The following is a 21,051-nucleotide window of genomic DNA, read 5'->3' as shown; positions in this document are numbered from 1 at the left end:
GGTGACAGGGATTACCTATATTAGATGAATAAAGAATAGGTGATCAACGCTATTAATAATATAAAGTATATTAAGAATATGACATCTCAAGTATGGTATTCAAAATTACATTATTATTTGCACAGTTATTTTGATAACCTCCTTCTTAACTTTACTCCAAGGAATAAGCGACTCATAGCAATCCACTGGGTAATAATTGGAAATGGGTCCCGGATTTCTTTATTCTTTCCCGGATAGGAAATAAATTATTCTGGATAAGGAGGATTTCCTAATTGATTTGATTGCTGTGAATGTAATTTTGATACACATTTCCCGATCGATTTGAACTATGAGTAATGTGTGTAATATTTTGATAACCTCCTTCTTAACTTTACTCCAAGGAATAAGCGACTCATAGCAATCCACTGGGTAATAATTGGAAATGGGTACCGGATTTCTTTCGAGAAATTCCTGACGTGAAAACCCAACAACACCTTGCCAGATGACCTCCGTAGAGGGGGTCACTGAACCAAAGACACTTGAGACTTCACATAGGGACAGCACCATATAGGTACCTATGCTATCACATTCTATAGTCTAATATCCGCATACATAATTAGAGTAATACTTATGTATAGACCTTCATACTAATAAGTAACGCGGTAAGTAGGTGCTGATGGCAGATGGATGTCGAACGTTTATGAATAATTTATTCGCACAGCATCCGTGAACTAGCCGTAAACAATGGATGAGAGAAGTGGATGATTATATCAGCAAACATACGAGTATGACACGGTTCGAGTGATTTACGATCTGAACAAGATGAGTCCTCGGTTTACCTCCTTAGAAGGCTGCACGTAATTATTGCAATCATTGTTATTCCCATCGTTTCAATGTAATGATAGATATAAAATGATTTTATATTTATCGTATTAAATGATTATCAATGTAAGTATCATTAGGTACTTTGTTTAGGTACCTATAACTTCGATGCTCATTATACCTAAAGGATGTGGATCGTAATTTTATATCGCGTTTAAATGATTTTCCTGATCATTTAAACTGTGAAGTGACTGTTTAGTTTACAGTTCAACACTGGAACATTTAGAAGGGTAGGTATGGGTATGGAGGAGTAGTTTCTATTGAAATAATAGTTAAGTAACTCCCACACATCTTCTGCATTTAAACAATAATTGTTTTAGACATGTTTTGACTATATTGATCATCCCCATGACAAAGTTTTAATTAGTCGTAAATAATTAGGGAATTATGAGATTTGATCTAGGCGCCATTTTAGCTTTAGACAGATCATAATCTCAAGAGGTACAGACGAACAATATTTAAAATTCAATCACTAGGGGGACTACTCTTAGTTACAAAAAGTGGTTGGTATACCTCGTTAGCTATGCATGAAGCGTGTTAAAAATTTAGATAGGTAGGTAGGTACGTACCTACAGAGGTGGGTTGTCGCAGTCAAGTTAAAAACAAACATTTCTATATCCTCGTGGGAAGATACATAAGGTGACGTAATACTACTCTAACATTAGTTTGATTAAATCTTCGATATAAATTTATTATTGAGACAGCAAACAAAAAAGTCGATTTAAGATTGCAATTTGTCATTGATGGCTCAAAATGGGAGTGGCTCAGTCCGACATTTTTATGTTGTTCTATCAGGAATATCTTAATTGTCATTTAATTTTAAAATTGATATTTCCAACATGAATGGAGGAAATAAATTATTCTGGGTAAGGAGGATTTCCTGATTGATTTGAATGCTGTGAATGTGATTTTGATACACATTTCCCGATCGATTTGAACTATGAGTAATGTGACATTTAGTAATGTTTTTTTTCTGTAATTCGTACTTGTGGCTAGCTATATAGGAAGTTATGATTTTGTTGGGTCTTGGGTAAACTATTGAAACGATTTGTAAGTTTTATCTTTTTTTATTATTTTTCATATAATGCTTTAACAATAATAGTCTTTACTGAGCATGTGGATTCATTGCACACCGATAGCGGGTTCAATATCGATACCAGAACTCTCTCGATGACATTTTAATTTTTTTATAAACTCACACATAAAACAAACGAGAGTGGTATAATAAAAGAAAAGCGTTTATTTCTTTTCACAATTTTCCATTATCTATCACATCGTTATCACAATATCTATCGACTATCGTACTTACAAAGTAAAAGTTACATTAAATAAGTCTTCGTTTCCATAACAATCTAATAGGTACGTCTTTAGTTAAATTCGGTGTTTATCGTTTTCCGTAACCTGAAACAAATGGATGAAAAAAATTAGAACCGTTTTCAAAGCTTTTAATTGACTACCTATCCAAGATTGATAAAATTATTTTTGGCACAAATGCAAATTAAATATATATAAGCTCAGGACTGTGAGGAAGTTTCGATCACACAAAATCATTATGAGACTCTAAATTGACCATGTAGCAAACATCGTTGCATCACACACCATAACATCGTGTAGTAAACATCATCTTACTCCTAATCATGAATTAATAAATTAAGTGAACGTCTTATGGTGATTTATTAATTCTTACCTCCTTTAGTGTAGGCTCCAGCTGAAGCGTGCGCGCTGGCGGAGCTGCTGGCGAAGCTGCCTCCCAGACCGAAGGCGTTGGCGCCTGCCAGGCTCTTTGCCGTAGCGGCCGATAGACTGCCCGAGCCTGTCAGCCCGTCTGAGTAACCAAGCTTGGGAGAACCGAGACCGCCACTGAAATCATAGCCTGAACCTGTGTTATGAGCGCCACCGCTCAAACCGCCATTATAAGCTCCGCCAGTAGAACCACCGCATCCTCCTCCACAAGGACTTCCTCCTTTTGTATTTCCCGCGTGATTGTAGCTTGATCCATGTGTGTTATATCCGTGGGAACCAGCTGAAGCACCGGCTACAGCCCCTGCGAACGCCGCAGCACCTGCTGCACTGCCGGCATGAGCACCATTGCCATGAGCTCCAGGAACCCCGGCAGGTCCCGATGTGCCACTGTTCGCTCCGGGAGCTGTTCCGTGAGCCGAATTGATGTTTGCGTTGGGAGAACTATAGCCGCCTGCGTGAGATCCGTGAGATTGTCCACCGTGGGCAGGTTTAGCTCCACCTTTACCATCATCATAAGGTTCAAGGACGCCAGGTGGTCCTCCAAATCCGCCAGTGTACGCAACAGCATTAGCATCAGCTGCAGCTGTTGCGTGAGCTGTACTGGAAGCATCGTTATGAGAGTGTGCAGCAGAGCCCTGAGGATGTTGAGGACTACAACTACCAGAAGTGCAAGCGGCAGGCTTCGAAACGCCAGTTGGTTTATTATTAGGTGTGGCACCTACGGCAGGAATAGTATAGTCATTCGGATTCAATATACCTGGAGCCCCTCCAAAACCACCCGAGTAGGTGGGACCGCTAGGTTTTGTGGTTCCGTGAGAGTTAGACCCAGCTTGAGTATCAACTCCAGATATAGCTCCACCTGTGGCCGTGGGTGAACTGACGCAATTTGGTGTCCTGCAGCCCTCAGCACCACTGCCTGCTGTTGGTGTATGTTGGTGAGGTTTGAGTGTACCCGACTGGTCATTATAACCTCCGGTATATTGTGAATTCACGGGATTCACGTATGCAGGCTTTGTAACACCAAACGATCCGGATTGCGTATTAGCGTCAGCTGATGATGATCCACTGACAGGGTAAACACCACAGTTCCCAGTTTTACATCCACCGGTATAAGTTCCCGGTGTTGATTGCGACTGTGTAGGAGTATAGTTCGGACCCGATACGGTTGCACTGATTTCATTAGGTTTGTTTACTACAGGAGGACTTTGGTAACCACCAGTGTAAGAAGGCACTGTTGAGGGGTGGGCGCCGGAACCAGGTTTTGTGATACCAATGGGGTGCACATTTGCATTAGCTGAAGCAGAACTGCCCTGAGGGGAATAACAATTTGGTGTTGTACAGCCTCCAGAGGTGGGGTTGATATAAGTTCCTGAGGGAGTATGAGCAGGGCTAGTGGGACCGGTTTGATGTGTATCATATTTATTGGGATTAAAAACTCCATCTGGTCCACCGAAACCTCCGGTATATGTGGGAAGTTTTTCGTTTGAATTTATGCCAGTACTCGGTTTCGTACTACCAGAGTATCCTGGTGATAATGGCCCAGTTGTAGCACTTGCGCTTGGTGAATACGCGCCACAATTTCCAGTTTTGCATCCTGTAATGCCATTGTTGTTCACTGGCGAGTGTGTGTTATGTGATGAACTGCCTGGGTGAGCATAGTCATTTGGTTTAAGCATGCCAGCGGGTCCACCGAAACCACCTGTATATGTTGGTAATTTATCATTAGGTGTTGATCCACTGGGTTTGTGACCATAAGATCCTGATGGAGAACCGGATCCAGGAGCAGAGGGGGATCCAGGAGCAGCGGGGGAACCAGGAGCAGAGGGGGATCCAGGAGCAGAGGGGTATCCAGAACAGCTAGGCGAATTGCAACCAGTTGGATAACTACCTGAAGGTTGTCCAGTTCCATGAGCGTGGCTTGGGTGTCCGGTCGCTACAGGTGCAGCTACATCAAACTCATTGGGATTTAATACTCCAGCAGGGCCACCAAAACCTCCTGTATATACTGGAAGTTTGTCAGGCGATGGTTTGCTTATATCAGTTGGTTTCGTGTGACCAGCGTGTCCCGGTAAATTTATCGAAGGTTGTTGTCCAAAATTAAGGGGAGCTGGTGTTGGGGTATAAGTAGGCGCACCCGAATTTTGATTTGCTGGCGATCCAAAACAGTTTGATCCAGCGCAATTGGAGCTTGGAGTATTATAAGATGGACCATTCGTTACGTAATTGTCTGCCGAAGGTGAATGTTGTTGGTAGCCTGTTGTGAAGGTATTGGTATTCGGGGAAGAATATGGCCCTTTAGGTTGGTTATCACATTTACCACCATCACAAATCGGTTTCTGCGCACCATTGTTGTATGCTCCATGAATGGGTACATTATAACTTGAAGGTGAACTGTCATAAGAACCAGATGGTCCTGCTGGTTCAGCATGACAGTTTCCCGAGCTGCACTTTGAACTCAACTTAGGTGTTTCCAAGTGTGTGGATGGTTTCTGATAGTGAGAGGTTACTCCAGCATTTGTATTCGATGATTGTTGATTGTTAGCAGCACTGGATCCTTGGTTGGAGTTTCCAGCGCCATAATAGTTGGGTTTTGAACTTAATGGTCCAGCGGTATTGCAGTTTCCGTTGGAGCAATCGGAATTGGCAGCATTATATGATGTTTTGTCAATATTTGAGGATTGGTCTTTCGAATTATGAGCAGAATCTGTTACAACACGAATATCATTTGAACCGTAGTCTCCTTGAGATACACCACCTTCTAGGCCCGATCCACACTGACCCGAAGCACATTTTTGTGAATCTGAACCAGTTGAACTTCCGCTGGGAGACGTAGGTTTACACTGCCCAGACGTACATTTTTCAGAACTGCCATCACAACTAGATCCCTGACATCCAGGTCCTGATAAAGCTCCTGCTCCTGCTCCAGCTGTAGCTGCGGCATTAGCTGTATTATATCCTGAAGAGGAACCATGAGGAGTTGATACTGCATTATCTCCTCCAGTCGGGCAGGATCCGGATGAGCATCCTCCATTGCCATGTGCTCCACCATTTAAACCATAACCAGCGGCTCCTGAAGAGGAACCATGAGTGGCTGATACGCCGTGATCTCCTGCACTCGGACAAGATCCAGAAGAGCATCCTCCATTGCCATGTGCTCCAGCATTTAGCCCAGCACCACTAGCGCCTGAAGAGGAACCGTGAGGAACTGCTAGACCACTGCCTCCAGCGTTCGGGCAGGATCCAGATGAGCATCCTCCATTTCCGTGTGCTCCGCCATTATATCCGAGCCCATTGGCTCCGGAGCCACTGTAGCTGAAAGAGCTCGAGCTTGAACTTGAACTAGCACTTGAAGAAGAAGAACTGGACGATGATGATTTGGAGAAACTTCCTGAATAGCTAGCTCCAAGGGGTATAGGCACAGGTATGTCACCTACGCCACCAAAGGCACCAGCAGCGGCACTCGATTCAGCTGAAAAAAAAAACATACGATTGATCAATAAAATTATGCAGGTTTTTATTAAATATTTAAAGTAAATCGGGAAGGTTTTAAATTAGACATAGTCTGACCCTAGATTAGACCTATCTTGTGAGTCATAATCAAAAAGTTTGGTAATCGATAAAAAAAAGCGCCGGAATCAAACCAGTAACTGCGCTAACCGTTGTGGTAATTGAGTATTGTTATTGTGATGTACTTACTCAATGTAAGCAATTATGAATTGTAATTTATGTTAATAATGAGAGATCTTAACTGTTACAAAGTTACAATATGTAAAAAAACTGACAAAAACATATCAAGGGAGCTTATTAGGTAATGTTGTTTCAAATATAAACCTGCTGTTACATAGGTACAACACTAAATAGCGTTGTGGGTAAATACGTTCCCAAAACATTATTTTACATAGGTTCCCACATAAAATTTTCTAAAATATAATAAAGTAACAAAAAAATACAATAACATATTGGCAACCAGATTTTGTCACTCATTACTATTTTGAATGCCAATTACTTAGATATAATTAGATAGTTGCTCGATAATGTTCATGAACTTGAACTTAATACAAAATGACAATATTACTTAATTGATGGTTGCTAATTACTACGCGCAATACATTAAGTAACATCGTGATATAAGGATACACCAACCTTTAGCCGCTGCTCCACCCTTGACACCGTATCCGTAAGGGGTAGCTGTCACTAAGCTCGCTGATAGCAGCAGCACGGCACAGGTGAGCTCCATCATGGTGAAGCTTCTCACACACAATGTTTTTGTTCTGCAGCCGCTTGCTTTTATAAAGCGATACACAAATAGACGCTAGTGTATTATAGCAAAAAACCAGTTGGTGTTACCGCGAATCGGAGGCTGTATTAGCGTAGGCAGTGAGTATTGTTTCCCGTGTTCTTAAAGCGCTCTACGGCTCATTGTCATACAGACGTGGTTCTTACCGATGGTGGCTACCTGATAATAATAAACGTATTACTCATTCAATCATATGTCATCCAAAAACGAAATGGTCGGGAAAACACGCTGACATAACCATACTGTGTACGGTGTGTCGTTTACTTGATATTTTTATTGTTGCCTGAGTAGTAATGTCGGCGATGAGATGTGAGCGCGATACTAATTGGTAGAGGAATGCTTTTGTTGTTGATTGAGCACAAAGAGCTTTAAGTCATTGTGCTGAAGCTAGTGGTCTTAGAGATTAGAAATACATCATATTTCCTGAAATACACAGCTCTTATGCCTTTGACGAAATGTGTATTGGGCAGTTATAGTCAGTTCTTCAGGCGTATATTCTTGTTTCCTCAAATTGTTTTCATGGTTTAGTTACTTATGATTCAAAGAGCGATGAGACAATTAAATATACCTACAAAAAACACGGATATTAAACTGAACTGCAATCAATAAATTCTACTCAGCTACTGCCAGTTAATGGCCCTACCGACCATTACTAAGTAAATATTAATGGATCCAAATAAAAAATGTTCAATAAGAACATGTAAGTAACAAACTGTTATAACGCATTTTGTTCCCTTCTCGGCCTTTGTCGATTTATTGATAAACATCAGCATTCAATAGATCTCAGCTCAAAAGAGCTTTTCAGCGCAAAAGCAAAGATTTGGTAGATAAAAAGTAATTTCTAAAACCTTGCTGATCCAATTTGTGTAGTGTGCATAGGTTAATAGCATTGATGAAATGAGTCACCAGATATTTTTATCAGGCACTTGCCACATTAATTAGCACTCTGGTCACATATTTCTGACAACTTGTACGACGTACCTAAGTATGCAAGAAACCAACTTACCTCTGTATTTGTTTATAAAACTCCGTTAGCAGCGATATTCTTAATGCTGGCTCAGGTTCTTTACCTAAGTATTCACTTGGGTAACTGGATACTCCAGGGGTCAATCCTGAGTCCTTATCAGATTTGCATTTGTGATGTCTTGAATATAATTTCAATAATTGTAAAGGATTATAAATAGACAGACGTGAACATACCTGAATAATATTTTTCAAATATTTTCTATACTCAATGCAGATTTTAGAATATTTCTAAATGCAATTCCTATTCATGAAGGTTGGTGTCCCCTTTTGATGGGCATGCAATCCAAAGTCGGCTCCGCTATACAGCTCGTTGTAGCGTTCTCTTGGTAGTTAACGTTTAAGGGCTAGACATCTGGTTCCATAACATAGAATGTGTAAAAAAGTTGATTTTATTTACAACTTTATATATCGAAATCCATAGACATGGAGGTTTTATTTCAACAGGGTTGGTATAGATAGGGTGAACATTTTGATAATGACTAACAGTATCAAAATGAAAGGATATTAAGTATAGCAATTGCGATGCAATTGTTGAGGAGACCCATAAATATGGTATTGTAGGTTACGTAAGCGAGGGTTGACATGCAGCGAGTCGCTTCGCTTGTCGTGTGACCGCAAGCGTGCATCCCGCACACATCCGGGTGACGCGTCGCCGTCGCATGGATGTTCTCACCACAAATTCTCCACACATACCTACTATATTTGTACCAATCATACATACAGAGTCGTGCACTCGGCATTGACTTACACGGAATATAAAAATACCAATCACGTAATGGATTGTCCTCTTATGGTTTAATTTATGTATTTATCCCTAAGATGTAATGGAAATGGAAATATGATACAATAAGTTGTTATGCGATCACTTGTGGAAGCATCAGTTAATGACAACAGCTTAGCGTTCCAGCTAGCCTAATGTAAGATCCAAGGTAATTCCAGAGGTCAAGGTTTATATAGCTAACCTTGCAGAGGATACAGCTTTAAGTATTTATGGAACGATTTACTTGGTAACATTTTAAAAGGTTTATTCATAATACACATCATTCTTAAGTAAAATTATAAATATTTTCCTGTTTGGTCCTAATTTCGAAGAACCGTACAAAAAGGTCATTACAACAACGAATGAGTTTCAATGCTATTAGAAAGAGCTCTGAGATGTTAATTCCGTGTCCGCCACGTATGACATCACAATTCCATTCCAATACGTGATCCTAATAAGTCTAGTAGACTCGTATGTCAATTCTGCTTAATAGCAACTGAGAGGCAACTGCTGCCCTGCCTTTTAAAATTAAAGAAGTTTTTCTTTATTATTATGGTTGATGGTAAAATAGGAATGTTCCTGAATCAATATAAGCGGGATCTATATCTACTCAAATAAAATATCAAACGTGAAAATAACTTATGTATTCGTAAAATACACTTAAACATGTGACATATCTTTTCCATAGCTTAAATCTAAGAGATGCAATTATCTTTAGTGGTAAAACAAGTGAAATTATATACAACGATTTTTTAACAAAATGTTGTTTGTGACCAAATTTAAGTGCCTTTGTGACCATGTCCGTTTGATCACTGTTGTTAGGGTCCACGTTAAATGAACTCGTCGGGTTCGCGTGGGGCGTCCAAGTCACGGTAGTGTATCACCGGGCGGAATTCGGCGCCGCCTCCCCTTTAACAATCAACCACATTAACTACGTTAGTGGCAACTCACCCAGCGCACATATCAAATGGAATTGCACTCACAAACACAATTTTACTACTGAAAATCACACTGCATCAACTACGGCATTTTGTTTGACATCTTAGCTTCCCGGGAGGTTATTGATGTGAAGTTATAGAGGATTTTTAAGTCAAGGTTGTAAGGAATCAGAATAAAAAGATGGCACGTTAGAATTTTGGACAGTTTATTAAAAAACATACAATAAATATGGTGGTAGAAGATGACATTGTAAACATAAATAGGTAATCCCTTCAGAAAAATATAGTTAACATATTTATTTAACCGTGTAAGTTTTAAAGGTTTATATTAGACTAATTTCAAAAAAGTATAGTCTTGAATGTAAGGATAATTACAATTTATTTTGGATTAATATTTGTTTAAAGTATCATTTTGCTAAGCATTGAATAGGTTACTTGGACTCGTTACAAGTAAAACCGTCAAGGTTCAAAAAATATTATACAAAATTGTATTGAAATCGAAAGAGAATTTGACTCTATACATGTATGTATCAGCTTATTCACTAATCAAATGATCAGACAACGGAATGCTTACAATAACAATAAAATCTATAGACAATTATTATACTCTGTTATCTACACACATGTTTAGAATATGTCACCGCTGTCCGGGAAGTCAAGATCGTTGTATGCAATAATAGGCCGGGACCGGTCCACATTTTCCCTGGAAATTATTTTAACTTATATGTCCATCGCAAATAATACTTTGGCGCATATTTATGAGGATGCACATTGAATAGTTGGATGCAAAAACCCAAATCAAAATATAGCCACATTCAAAACCAAGCAATAAATATAGGCAACAAAATAAATCAAAATGTTAAGGTCATGCAAAAAATGTACATCATTCATATTGTTTTAATGCTTGCTCTAAATATTAAGTTAAATTCGTCCTCTATTCTTGCATGAACTAGTCATCGTGGTGATACAAGTTTGGGTTTTAGTGGTTACCGGTATTTTTATTTTATTTTGGATCAGTTTAAATGCATAAATGTTACTTGGAAACCAAACCGCAAAGAGTACCTTTAGCACGTTCCCGGAGAAATATATTTTTATTTGACATAATAATGCTTAGCACGATCGTTTTGAATACATTATTGAATCTCCATAACGAGAATACATTCAACTTTTGAATACATAGTTGGTGTAAAAAGCGTGATACAAAAGTTGTTTTTAGAATAGTTATTTTGAATCGTTTTTACAGATGCATTAATATCTATTGTGCCATTTATGGCCAGTTTCTGAGCTTACTTACCGATTATTTATATAAAGTTACGGAAATTACGTGTAAAAAAGTCAAGAAACATAAGATAGGTAGATGTTGCACATGCTTATTTTCGAAGCATAAAAAGACTATTGATTATTTTAAATTGTGTCTACCAATGATCTAATATCTTATTACCATTCCACGTTGTGTGTGGTTGCACTGCATCTATGCAGTATGAATTTAAATCTGCATTTTTTACTTTTTACGACGAGACCAACTTGAGAATGTCTATATTCATTATAGTAGTAGAAATTATAACCTAGCTTTATTAAATGTTTTATATGTTTGTAATACAATAGTAATTAAATCATATTTGAAAGTAGTGAGTTACTCTGTTTTAAGATTATTTCTTTGCTTTTTATTTTGTTGAACTTAGAAATATTTTGGTTATTAGATGTGTAGTAGGGGAAATACAATTAATATAATAATCAATCAGGAAATACAATTTAAACATACATACTTAAAAAGCAGACAGCATGCATTCTTCAACTACATTCTGTTTCATGCCTTTGTGAGTCTAACGAAGTGTTTACATTTAACACATATTTGTGAACAGCTGTAAAACTTCATTGTGACTGGACACAAAAGATTTTAAAGTTATGGGCTACATAAATTACGTGTTTTGTTTGTTTCAAATTGATGTTTGTTCAATGATTTGTTGAGGGTAAATGGTACACAACTACTATTTTAATTGAAAATAAATATCATTTATACATTATGCCTACATTAAAATAAAGGTGGAAATTGGCCAAGAAAAAGAATGTAATCATTATCAAGCTTTTTACGCAGTTAACTTTTCAATGTTAGTTAATAGTTTAGGTGTCAAAGTATACTTTTCCCGCATATGATAGTTGAAAGATTTGTCGGGGAAGGCACCTCTTGTAAGTTTAATAGAATGTTGTATTGTGACTTAGAAACCCTTTCACAAATAGACAAACGTATATAGCGTCTTCAGAGTGTTAACTTATTAAAAGCTCATGAACTGATAAATAAGTGTTACATTTATCAGGTAATAGTGCAAGTTTGTTATAAGCCAATTTTATTTTTTAACGAAAACATCCGTAAAAGTCTGATATTGTGTAGGTTAAATTTCAAAGCAAAAGCACAAATGAATAGAGTGGTGGTGCAATGTTACCTGGGCCTGCTGAAGCGCGGGTGCCGGGGCGCATAGGCGGCGGGCGGGGCCCACGCGCCCCAGCCCCAGCCGCGCGCGCCGCCCGGCCCGCCCGGGCCCCCCGGCCCACCGCCGTACCTGCTAAGGGACACAACAACTAATAAAGCCCAACTGAATACACACAAATTGCCACTTTGGAAGAAAAGGACATTGGGCAGATTGGTATACCCCACCAATAGCGATGTCATATATATCATTGGATAGGCCTTTTTATGTAGAACAACATTTACTATGACAGCCTTGCTGAAATGTTTGTCCGTTCTGAGATATAGATCAAAAACTGTGCAAAAGTTAAACTAAAGTTAACTTAATAATCTATTGATATCTCAAGTTTTTAGAGGAAAAACTAAGTGAAATAAGTGTAAGTCTCCTGAGTCCTACCTGCTGTACCCGTTAGGGTCCATAATTGTTACTATTATTTTGCATTTGAACCTTATACTGTACTAACTGGATATTGGGCATAACAACAGACCCCACTAATAACAAAGTCATGCATATCGATGGATAGGTCTTTTTCTCAAAAAAAAAAAAAAACTGAAATGCAAAATAATAGTAACAATTATGGACCCTAACGGGTACAGCAGGTAGGACTCAGGAGACTTACACTTATTTCACTTAGTTTTTCCTCTAAAAACTTGAGATATCAATAGATTATTAAGTTAACTTTAGTTTAACTTTTGCAGTTTTTGATCTATATCTCAGAACGGACAAACATTTCAGCAAGGCTGTCATAGTAAATGTTGTTCTACATAAAAAGGCCTATCCAATGATATATATGACATCGCTATTGGTGGGGTATACCAGCTCCCATATATTTGTGCCCATTGTCCTTTCTACTAGTTTGGATGGATAGAAATTTCATATTGACGACCAAACTAAGCTCCATCTAGCTAGAATCATAAAAAAAATGATGTTGGCACTCGATAGCTGCAGCTGTGGTTTGTAAATAGGCTTCATATACAGGGAATTTTAAAACTTAATGAAAACCTAGTACCAAGTCAGAAGTAGTCCTTGACAAGTTTTTACCCCAGTGACTTATGTAGTCAAGTTTAGTTTATTTTTGACTTCACATGATCTCCTTCATTACGTTCAAACTAAGTAAAGTAATAAGTCGTGGTGGCGAAGTAGGTAAAGCGCTAACCTCTTAGTGGGTGTGTTCTATTCCAGGCAAGTTTTCTAAGTATGTGTGTACTTTGTAAGTTCATATATCCTGGAGACCAACAACTGTTTAAAGGTGAAGGGAAACATCTCGAGGAAACCTGGACTATAAGTGGGACGATGAAAGCATGATGATGATGTGTGTAGGTAATTTATAATAGTGTAAGTATAGCGGTGTACTGACGGTGCAGGGGGCGGCGGGTGCGCGGGCTGCGGCGCGGCGCGGGCGGCGGGCTCGGGCTGCTGCGGCCGCCGCACGTCGCGCACGTACGCGTTGAAGTACGCCACCTCGCGACGCACCTCGTCCACCTGACAGACAAACATATTTAAAAATATCTTGTAAGGCAACCGCAAACGTTGGCCAAATGGCCCTCAGATATCGGAGCAATATGGCAGAGGATTGACAAGTTAGCCAAAAGACTTCATTTCAATCACTCTAACTAAGAGCCCTCGCACATTACGGCCACCAGTCGCCGCCACTAAACGCGACCACCAGTAGTTCGGCTAGACCACTACACGCCGCCACCAGTGGCAGCCACTAGTGGCCGCATCAAGCCACCAGTGGCTGCCACTTGCGTCAGACACTAGCTGCAAGTATCTCGACAGAGGTAGACGTGTGTTGCCCAAGAATGGACGCACTCTTGATTTCGCTATTGTTGCTTATTATTCTAAAACGTAGAAAACGGCGCCGAATTCAGAACCATCGACGACCAATTCATCGGCGTCACTGGGTACATCCAATTCTGACATCACGCAATAAAAATGGACAGCACAAATTGCTGTTCGAAGAGTTAAAATGTTATCCAGATAAGTTCTTCAAGTATTTTAGAATGAGCGTGAACTCATTCAATGAATTACTTAGCGTTTTGCACGATGACCTCAAACATCAAGATACACGCATGAGAAAAAGCATCTCTCCAACAGAAAGGCTGGCTATAACTTTAAGGTAAGTATCATTCATTCGTATCATTTTGCTTCTATTAGTTTGCGACTCACGTGGATTCTAGAACGTAAAACAAACAATTAAAAAAGCCAAATTGAAATAGAAATTATTTATTAATGAGAATTGAAAAATCGCAAACTAAATCAAGTTACATATCGCAGATATACAGTTTTTATAACAAATACACATTTACTTTTACATAGTCAGTTGTCAAAAAGATGTTCATTTATATCATCTGACAAAACAGAATTCATAGTATTATCAGATGCAGATGGCGAGCTAACGGAAAAGTCATGCTCAAAATTTGATTGATATCCCATAGAAGGTGGACGCGAAGCCGATTGATATCCCAAAGCAGATGGACGCGGAGTCGGTTGATAACCCGAAGTAGATGGTTGCATAGTATGGTATGAGCGTCGAAATTATTCAAAAAATTGGAAGACCAATCCCTGAATTTACCTGCACCAAAAGCAATTTCTAGTAGTTCTGGTCCTGTAAACTACTGTTTTGTTGGTGATGAAGCTTTTGGTCTTGCAGAACACATGTTGAGACCTTATTCAGGAAAACACTTGAATATTGAAAAAAGAATTTTCAACTATAGGCTTTCTCGAGCCAGGCGTCATATCGAGTGTGCCTTTGGGATATTAGTGAATAAGTGGAGAATACTACATCGACCATTGAATGTGTCAATAGATTTCGCCGAAGACATCGTGAAGGCCTGTTGTATACTACACAACTTTGTTCGTCAGAGAGATGGATTTAATTTCCATCATACATTGACTGTACCAGGACTTCACGATATCGATAACGCCCACGTGCAATCTCGTCGTTCATTAAACACCAGAGATATATTGAAAGATTATTTTATTAGCAACGAGGGAGCTGTACCTTGGCAAAATAATAAAATATAATAAATATATAATAATAATGTAAAATAAAATTGTCCAAAACTTACCTGCTTTGTTTTTTTCCGCTACATTTTTTTCACTAAAATTTGGAATAAATTTTAGGCACAATTCCTCCCAAGCTTCAGTTTTCTTACCCCTGTCGCTATACAAATCTGACTTTAAATCCCAAATAGCGGGTCGCTCTTCGACATCGGAAATAAAAGCGTCTACATCAAAATGAGGAATCGGATCCGTGGACATCATGCACGTGCATTCAGTACGCAGCTTACAACAAGACTAGACCCGGGAGACGGGATTGGGGAGCGGCGCGCAGGGGTGGGAAGAAGCCGGCAACTGTGGCCGTGTATGCGCACGAGTCGAACGACAAAACGCAGCCACAAGTAGCGAGCGCGCTCGACTCTCGCAGCTTGTGGCTCGGACGCGGCCACTCAAGCGCTCAGTGTGCGCCGATTCTATATAAAATGTATGAAGAAACGCGTCCGCAGGTTGTGGCGGCCACTAGTGGCTGAAGCGTGGCCGCCACTAAGTGGCCAGTGTGCGGGGGCTCTAAGGAGACTCATTTCGAAGGATAACGCCACAATATATTCAAATTAACGCCATGGCATCGAAAAGGTTTTCCTCACAGAACAATTATTATCTTCATAATAATATTCCTTACCTTTTCGCCGTGCTTGTTGAATATATGTTTTCTGATGAAGTCGGGACCTTTGAACTTCTTGCCACTGAGGGGACACAGCCATTTGTCCTTCGCCAACTCTTGTGTGTTGGCTAGAATAAACTTCTCGACTTCGGCATCCGTATCCTAAACAAAAAAAAATAATGAAATATTGCTATCCAAGCACCCTGTGTTTTAACTCGTCCAGTATGAAGTCAATTACCTTAATTCCGAGTTTTTGCAACTCTTCGTCAGAAAGTGGTTTCACGTCTTGCAAGAATGCCGACATTTTGCCTTCAAATGTTTTGACGTAGTCTTGTATCTCCTGCTGTGTTGGCTACAATAAAAAAAAACAATTTTAAATATATAAATCTTCTATTTACATAACAGAAAACTAGCTATAAAGGGGGCCTATGTTACCTTGTTAGCAGGTGGTCCAGACCTGGCGTGCATGATACCGCAACGGTTAGGCATTTCATCTTCGTAAGGGTACTCGCAATGATTGTAGTAATCCACAGAGTGTACAATACGTAAGTATAGCACCAGCCGATCTAGCACCTTCATGAGCTCTGGGTCCGGTTGTTCAGAGGACACAGACTCGGACGAAGCTTCAAGACCTAGTAACTCTTCCTCTTCAGTAGACGCTTCTTCTATTAAATGTTCCGTTATCTTGTGAAGCACCGGGTTCTTTGAGTTCAAGCTAAAGCTCTGTAGACAAGAATAAAATAAATCAGCGTTGCCCTGTCGAAATAGCAACTAAAAGCTCAATAGGCCAAATGGACATGGCCATAGGAATCATAGTAGATGCTTCTAAATTAAGCTGTAAGTGAGAACTCAATAAAATCGCGATCTGTAGGTATTCTACCTCAGTCCTGTTGGCTTGATCACCATCATTAGCTTGTTCGTCGGAGCTGTCATGCCAGAGCTTGGTGCGCGTGTCGAGCAGGTGCGCGAGCCGCGCCGCCAGCCGCGCGTCCGCGCGCAGCACCGGCCGCTCCAGCGTGATGCCCGACACCGGCCGGATGCGACGCTGCAGGTCGCGGTTCACTATAGCACCCAGCTCGCATTCGCGGAGCTAAAATAAATTAATTTAAAATATATAATAATTAATTTAAAAACAAAAGTACTCAACAAACATAGTTATTAAATTCTAGACAGTGGATGACACTGAAGAAATGTCGGCACTTGGTTGGTGATTGCAAATTATTTATTAAAAAACACCTTATACTATCTTTACAGGACTTATACGATAGCTAAGAACTAAACACTTTAAAAAATATATATATTTACAAACATGGTATTGTCTAAGTATTTAAAAAAAAGTTAAAATTATGAAGCACACAAATAATGCTATTTGTACTTTAAAATTTGTCGGCGAGTAGTAATCAGTGTTTTGAGTAACTCACCCTGATATTGTTGAGGTTCCAACAAATATCTTTGATGTTGACATCACGACGGAAGGTGACCCAACCGCGACGGAACCAGCGGCGCTCTGGGAGTGGATCAGCAAGCGCCACGCGTAAGAAACCACCGTAACGTTTGCACATCTACGAAAAAACAAATCTTATGAAACTTTTTTATCTTAACTTTTTTGAGACCAAATTAGCCAATTTCCAAGATATATGGCATGATAAAAAACAGACTATAGTAATACTTACAGCTTCAACTTCAGCTTTAGTAATAGTTGGAGCTAAATTCCTTAAGAATATGGAAGTAGTTTTGTGTAAAGCGCGAGTTTCCTTCTTCTCCATAACGACGTCACTGACCGACTCAGCTTTCTCATCGCCACTTTTATCTTTTTCTTTGTCAATTTCATTGTTGTTTTCGGTAATTTTCTCCACGCTCGGAGACTTTGACTTGGACTTTTCCTTCAGTTTGGGGGATTTGTCAGGTGTTTTAGATTTGGACTTGGATTTACGGCGACTGGTTGCTTCGCCTTCATCTTCTGAACTTGATGATGAAGAGCTAGATGACGAGGAACTTGAAGAAGAACCTGGTGGTGCTGTGAAAATATCATTAAGACTTAATTTTTGTTGCTAGTTGGCCTTAAAATATTAATAAATAATAATGGCCAGTTTTTTTTGTATTATGTTTTCTATTTCAATGTACTAGTTTTTGTCACTTACGGGGTTCCTTCTCTTTCTCCTTCTCCTTTTCTTCGGGCTCCCCCTCAGTGCCGGTAGAGTTGAAGCGGGAGAACAACTTCGCTTGCTCCTGAAGTTGACGCAAATGGGGGTCAATCTCCATTGTAAGTGGCGCTGTGGGTTTCGGCGACTCTGCCTTTTTCTCTTCTTTCTGTACACCAGAAAGATTTTTATTTCAGCCACCATATATTTCACAAACAAATAAACAAAATAAAATATTACACGACAAACCTTATCATTATCATCCTTCTCCTCCTTAATTTTCACATCATCATCATCAATAATAACTGGCTTGTCAGGATCTAATTTATCTAAAAAAAAATATGCATTTTAATATAATAGACATTTAGGAATAGTATTGTAATTGTTTTTTTTTTGTATTTTGCATTACCTGCTTTGTCATTAGTTGTAACATTGTCCTGTGGTGGGGGTTCATCCAGCTCCTTTAAATCTTCTTCAGTGCCACCCTCAAGTTTAATGACAACAGTATCCAGAAGTCTAATCAGTTTATCAGACTTGTCAATATCTACAGAGACCTTGTCTAGTTCACCTTTCTCCAGTAACTCGAGAAACACATTGAGCCGATTCTGCAATCATCAGTTTTAGTAAGTTGTAGGTTTACAAATGAAGGGAAAATGTCTGTGATTCAAAAATTATTTTAGCATACCTTCAATGCACCAAGCTGCTCCTCTTTTCGTTTTACAGACTCTTCAGGGTGGTATTTGATCTTGAACCTAAGAAACAAAATACGTACATTAGTTTTCATTTTTTTAAAGGCTGTCAAGTCCATAAAACACTAAAGAAACAAAGTAAATAGACCGATTTTTATACAAGGAATTATAAATTGCTAAAAGCAAATTAAAATTCTACAACATTTTTATGTAGTAGCCTAAACATTCAACTTGATGACAATGGCAATATACTGGTAAAAGTTTAATTAAATTTTGATCAACAATATCTGTTGCAGTACATTTCCCTTACATATACATAAAATAGATACAATACATATAAAACACAAGTGGAAGTTTGTGTTTAAAAATCGGCCTCTGCAAATAACTACATATAAGAAATAAACAACCTTGTGTAACACATCCAGACTGGTTGAACTTCATGTCACAGAAAACTAAAATTGCTTAGTATACATATATTTAAAAAATCTCATAATCTCACCTGTTCCACACATGTGGAATATAATAGCCCTACCCCTAACAGAAACGAAACCTGTAGCATTGCGCGCTACGGGTCAACGCGAAATAAACTAGCTACACACAGCATTTAATCATTTGATAAAGTTTGATTAAATTTTTCTTAATGATGTCCAGCAATCCACGCGAATACACTGTAGACTGTAGGAAAAAAGGTAATTGTTAACATTTGCATAGCATCTTTGAGAAATTCTAAGCATAACGTGGGAAACTTAACATCTATTATAATCATTTTATTTTCTTGGGACTGAGAAATGTATGCTTAGAATTTCTCGATAACCAGCAAATTATACAAAGAGCAAGTTATTGATTCTCCATATTAAAGAGTCCAATTCCCCACTTTAATTTAATCATGCAAAAATAATTTAGATTCCCCATTATTTTTGAAGATTTTAAGGTGCTTCTAGGTAAGTAAATTATTAATTTGAATGATGCATACCATTCCTCATCTTTATGAGCAACAAAAAACTCATTTAGCTGTTGCCTCCTAAACTCCAGCTTGTATTCATTGTACTTCTGAATAGCATCATCAACGGTGATGGAGTCATCTTGGGCTGCAAGGAATGCCTTGAATGACATCATAGTTGGAGGGCCATCTGTTGCTCCCAGTGGCAGAACAGTATCCCTGTAAACAGAATGGTTACAAGATTAGGGACATGCAAATTGTATACTGTTATAATTCTAGGGAAATGTACAATAACATTGATATCCCACCTTGCAGGTACTGGTGCCATAGGCTGGCCATAGCCTTGATGTGCAGGATGAGGGCTGAAGTGATCATGAGGCCAGCCATACCCATATGAGTCATGTGGCATTCCCCCATATCTCCTTTCATCAATAGGCCAGTCAGGTCTGATGCGTTTGCTGGGTGGACCTTCTCCCCTGACTGGAGAGTATCCCCGGCTAGCACTTGCTCCACCTCGGTAATCCCTGTAATCAGGGCCGGATCGACCTCCACGAGACCTAACAGCCAAGGAATACATATTTTATTTATGAAAAATAACAGCACGATTCTAAATACTCATTATGTACTCTAATTACGTAGCACTGGAATTAAGACAACTAGCTAGATGTGACTTTTTAATAACCAAAAGTATATACACTAATATTTGAAAGGGCTATTTGAATATTTCATTAGTTACATATTAAAAAGTAATAAAGTTCAACGGTTTTGAGCATTTTACTTCTATGTGTGAATGAGGTCACCTAGAAGAAAATATGTGTCCACATCAACATTATGGCTAATACAGATACCTGTTGTAAAATTAAATTTTCAAATATTATATAATGTAGATTGTAACTTACTGATGTTTCTCCTACTTAATACGAATATTTACAAAGGTTTAGTATAATATTACCTTATTATGAGAGCTATAGAACGTTTTATAGGTTTTGAGACTTGGGTGGGAATTTTTGGTGGTTCAAAGGATTGAGGTTGGGATCTGTAAGAAATCAGGGACACGGCGATTAGTACTACTTAAAGTAAGTATATAAAGTAAACATAATGTTTGGAATACCTCTCGGACCAGTCTTCTCGACCACGACTCCTCTCTTCGCGTCGGTCACTGCTACGGTAACTGCTTCCTTCTGCGGTGCCCCGCTCACCGCGAAACTTATCGCGTCTTTTCCGATCGTATTCATCATCACTATCAGCCATATTGGAACAATAAATCTACCCTTTTGTTAACAAAATCACCTTATTTTAATACTTTTCCAGTTATCTGGGTAAACTTTCAATTAAAACGAAAGCGAAAGAAATGAATGAAATCATTCATAGACTAAACAGCTAAACAGAGAGAAACCGACCCGACAGACAGCTTATTCATAGATTATAGAGTTTTGCTCTATGGTTCATTCGATTCGAAACTTCGAAACGCAACAACATTGTCTTTGGCTTAGATCCGGATATTCGCGGCGCGGTAGGTAAAATAAA

The 21,051-nt window shown here is 39.0% G+C and overlaps 2 protein-coding genes across 5 annotated transcripts; both read right to left on the bottom strand.

Annotated features, from left to right (window-relative positions):
* Nucleotides 1–1,908: 1,908 nt before the first annotated feature.
* On the bottom strand, nucleotides 1,909–6,905 carry LOC110375122 (uncharacterized transmembrane protein DDB_G0289901). The gene is made up of 3 exons (XM_021333116.3): nucleotides 6,748–6,905; nucleotides 2,549–6,073; nucleotides 1,909–2,262 (listed from the first exon to the last, which is right to left on the bottom strand). The coding sequence occupies exons 1-3, from the start codon at nucleotides 6,842–6,844 to the stop codon at nucleotides 2,246–2,248; spliced, it is 3,639 nt and encodes a 1,212-aa protein (XP_021188791.3). The 5' UTR covers nucleotides 6,845–6,905; the 3' UTR covers nucleotides 1,909–2,245.
* A 2,411-nt stretch (nucleotides 6,906–9,316) lies between these two features.
* On the bottom strand, nucleotides 9,317–20,917 carry LOC110375126 (serrate RNA effector molecule homolog). 4 transcript variants are annotated; one of them, XM_049836745.2, is made up of 16 exons: nucleotides 20,636–20,917; nucleotides 19,833–20,081; nucleotides 19,558–19,743; nucleotides 18,581–18,647; nucleotides 18,305–18,500; nucleotides 18,145–18,224; nucleotides 17,896–18,064; nucleotides 17,428–17,771; nucleotides 17,176–17,316; nucleotides 16,635–16,844; nucleotides 16,190–16,477; nucleotides 15,993–16,106; nucleotides 15,773–15,916; nucleotides 13,448–13,572; nucleotides 12,067–12,186; nucleotides 9,317–9,596 (listed from the first exon to the last, which is right to left on the bottom strand). In XM_049836745.2, exons 1-16 carry the CDS (start codon nucleotides 20,773–20,775, stop codon nucleotides 9,518–9,520), a joined length of 2,652 nt encoding a protein of 883 aa, XP_049692702.2. In that variant the 5' UTR covers nucleotides 20,776–20,917; the 3' UTR covers nucleotides 9,317–9,517. The 4 variants fall into 4 exon arrangements, with proteins under 4 accessions (XP_049692702.2, XP_021188794.3, XP_049692703.2 ...); XM_021333119.3 differs by having other exon boundaries at nucleotides 12,067–12,183; XM_049836746.2 differs by lacking the exon at nucleotides 9,317–9,596 and adding an exon at nucleotides 9,815–10,328.
* Between the last annotated feature and the right edge of the window lie 134 nt (nucleotides 20,918–21,051).

Source organism: Helicoverpa armigera, chromosome 3, assembly GCF_030705265.1.
Source record: "Helicoverpa armigera isolate CAAS_96S chromosome 3, ASM3070526v1, whole genome shotgun sequence".
Lineage (NCBI taxonomy): Eukaryota > Metazoa > Arthropoda > Insecta > Lepidoptera > Noctuidae > Helicoverpa > Helicoverpa armigera.
The sequence above is the reverse complement of the archived record's forward strand: the minus strand, read 5'-3'. Positions and strand labels throughout refer to the sequence as shown.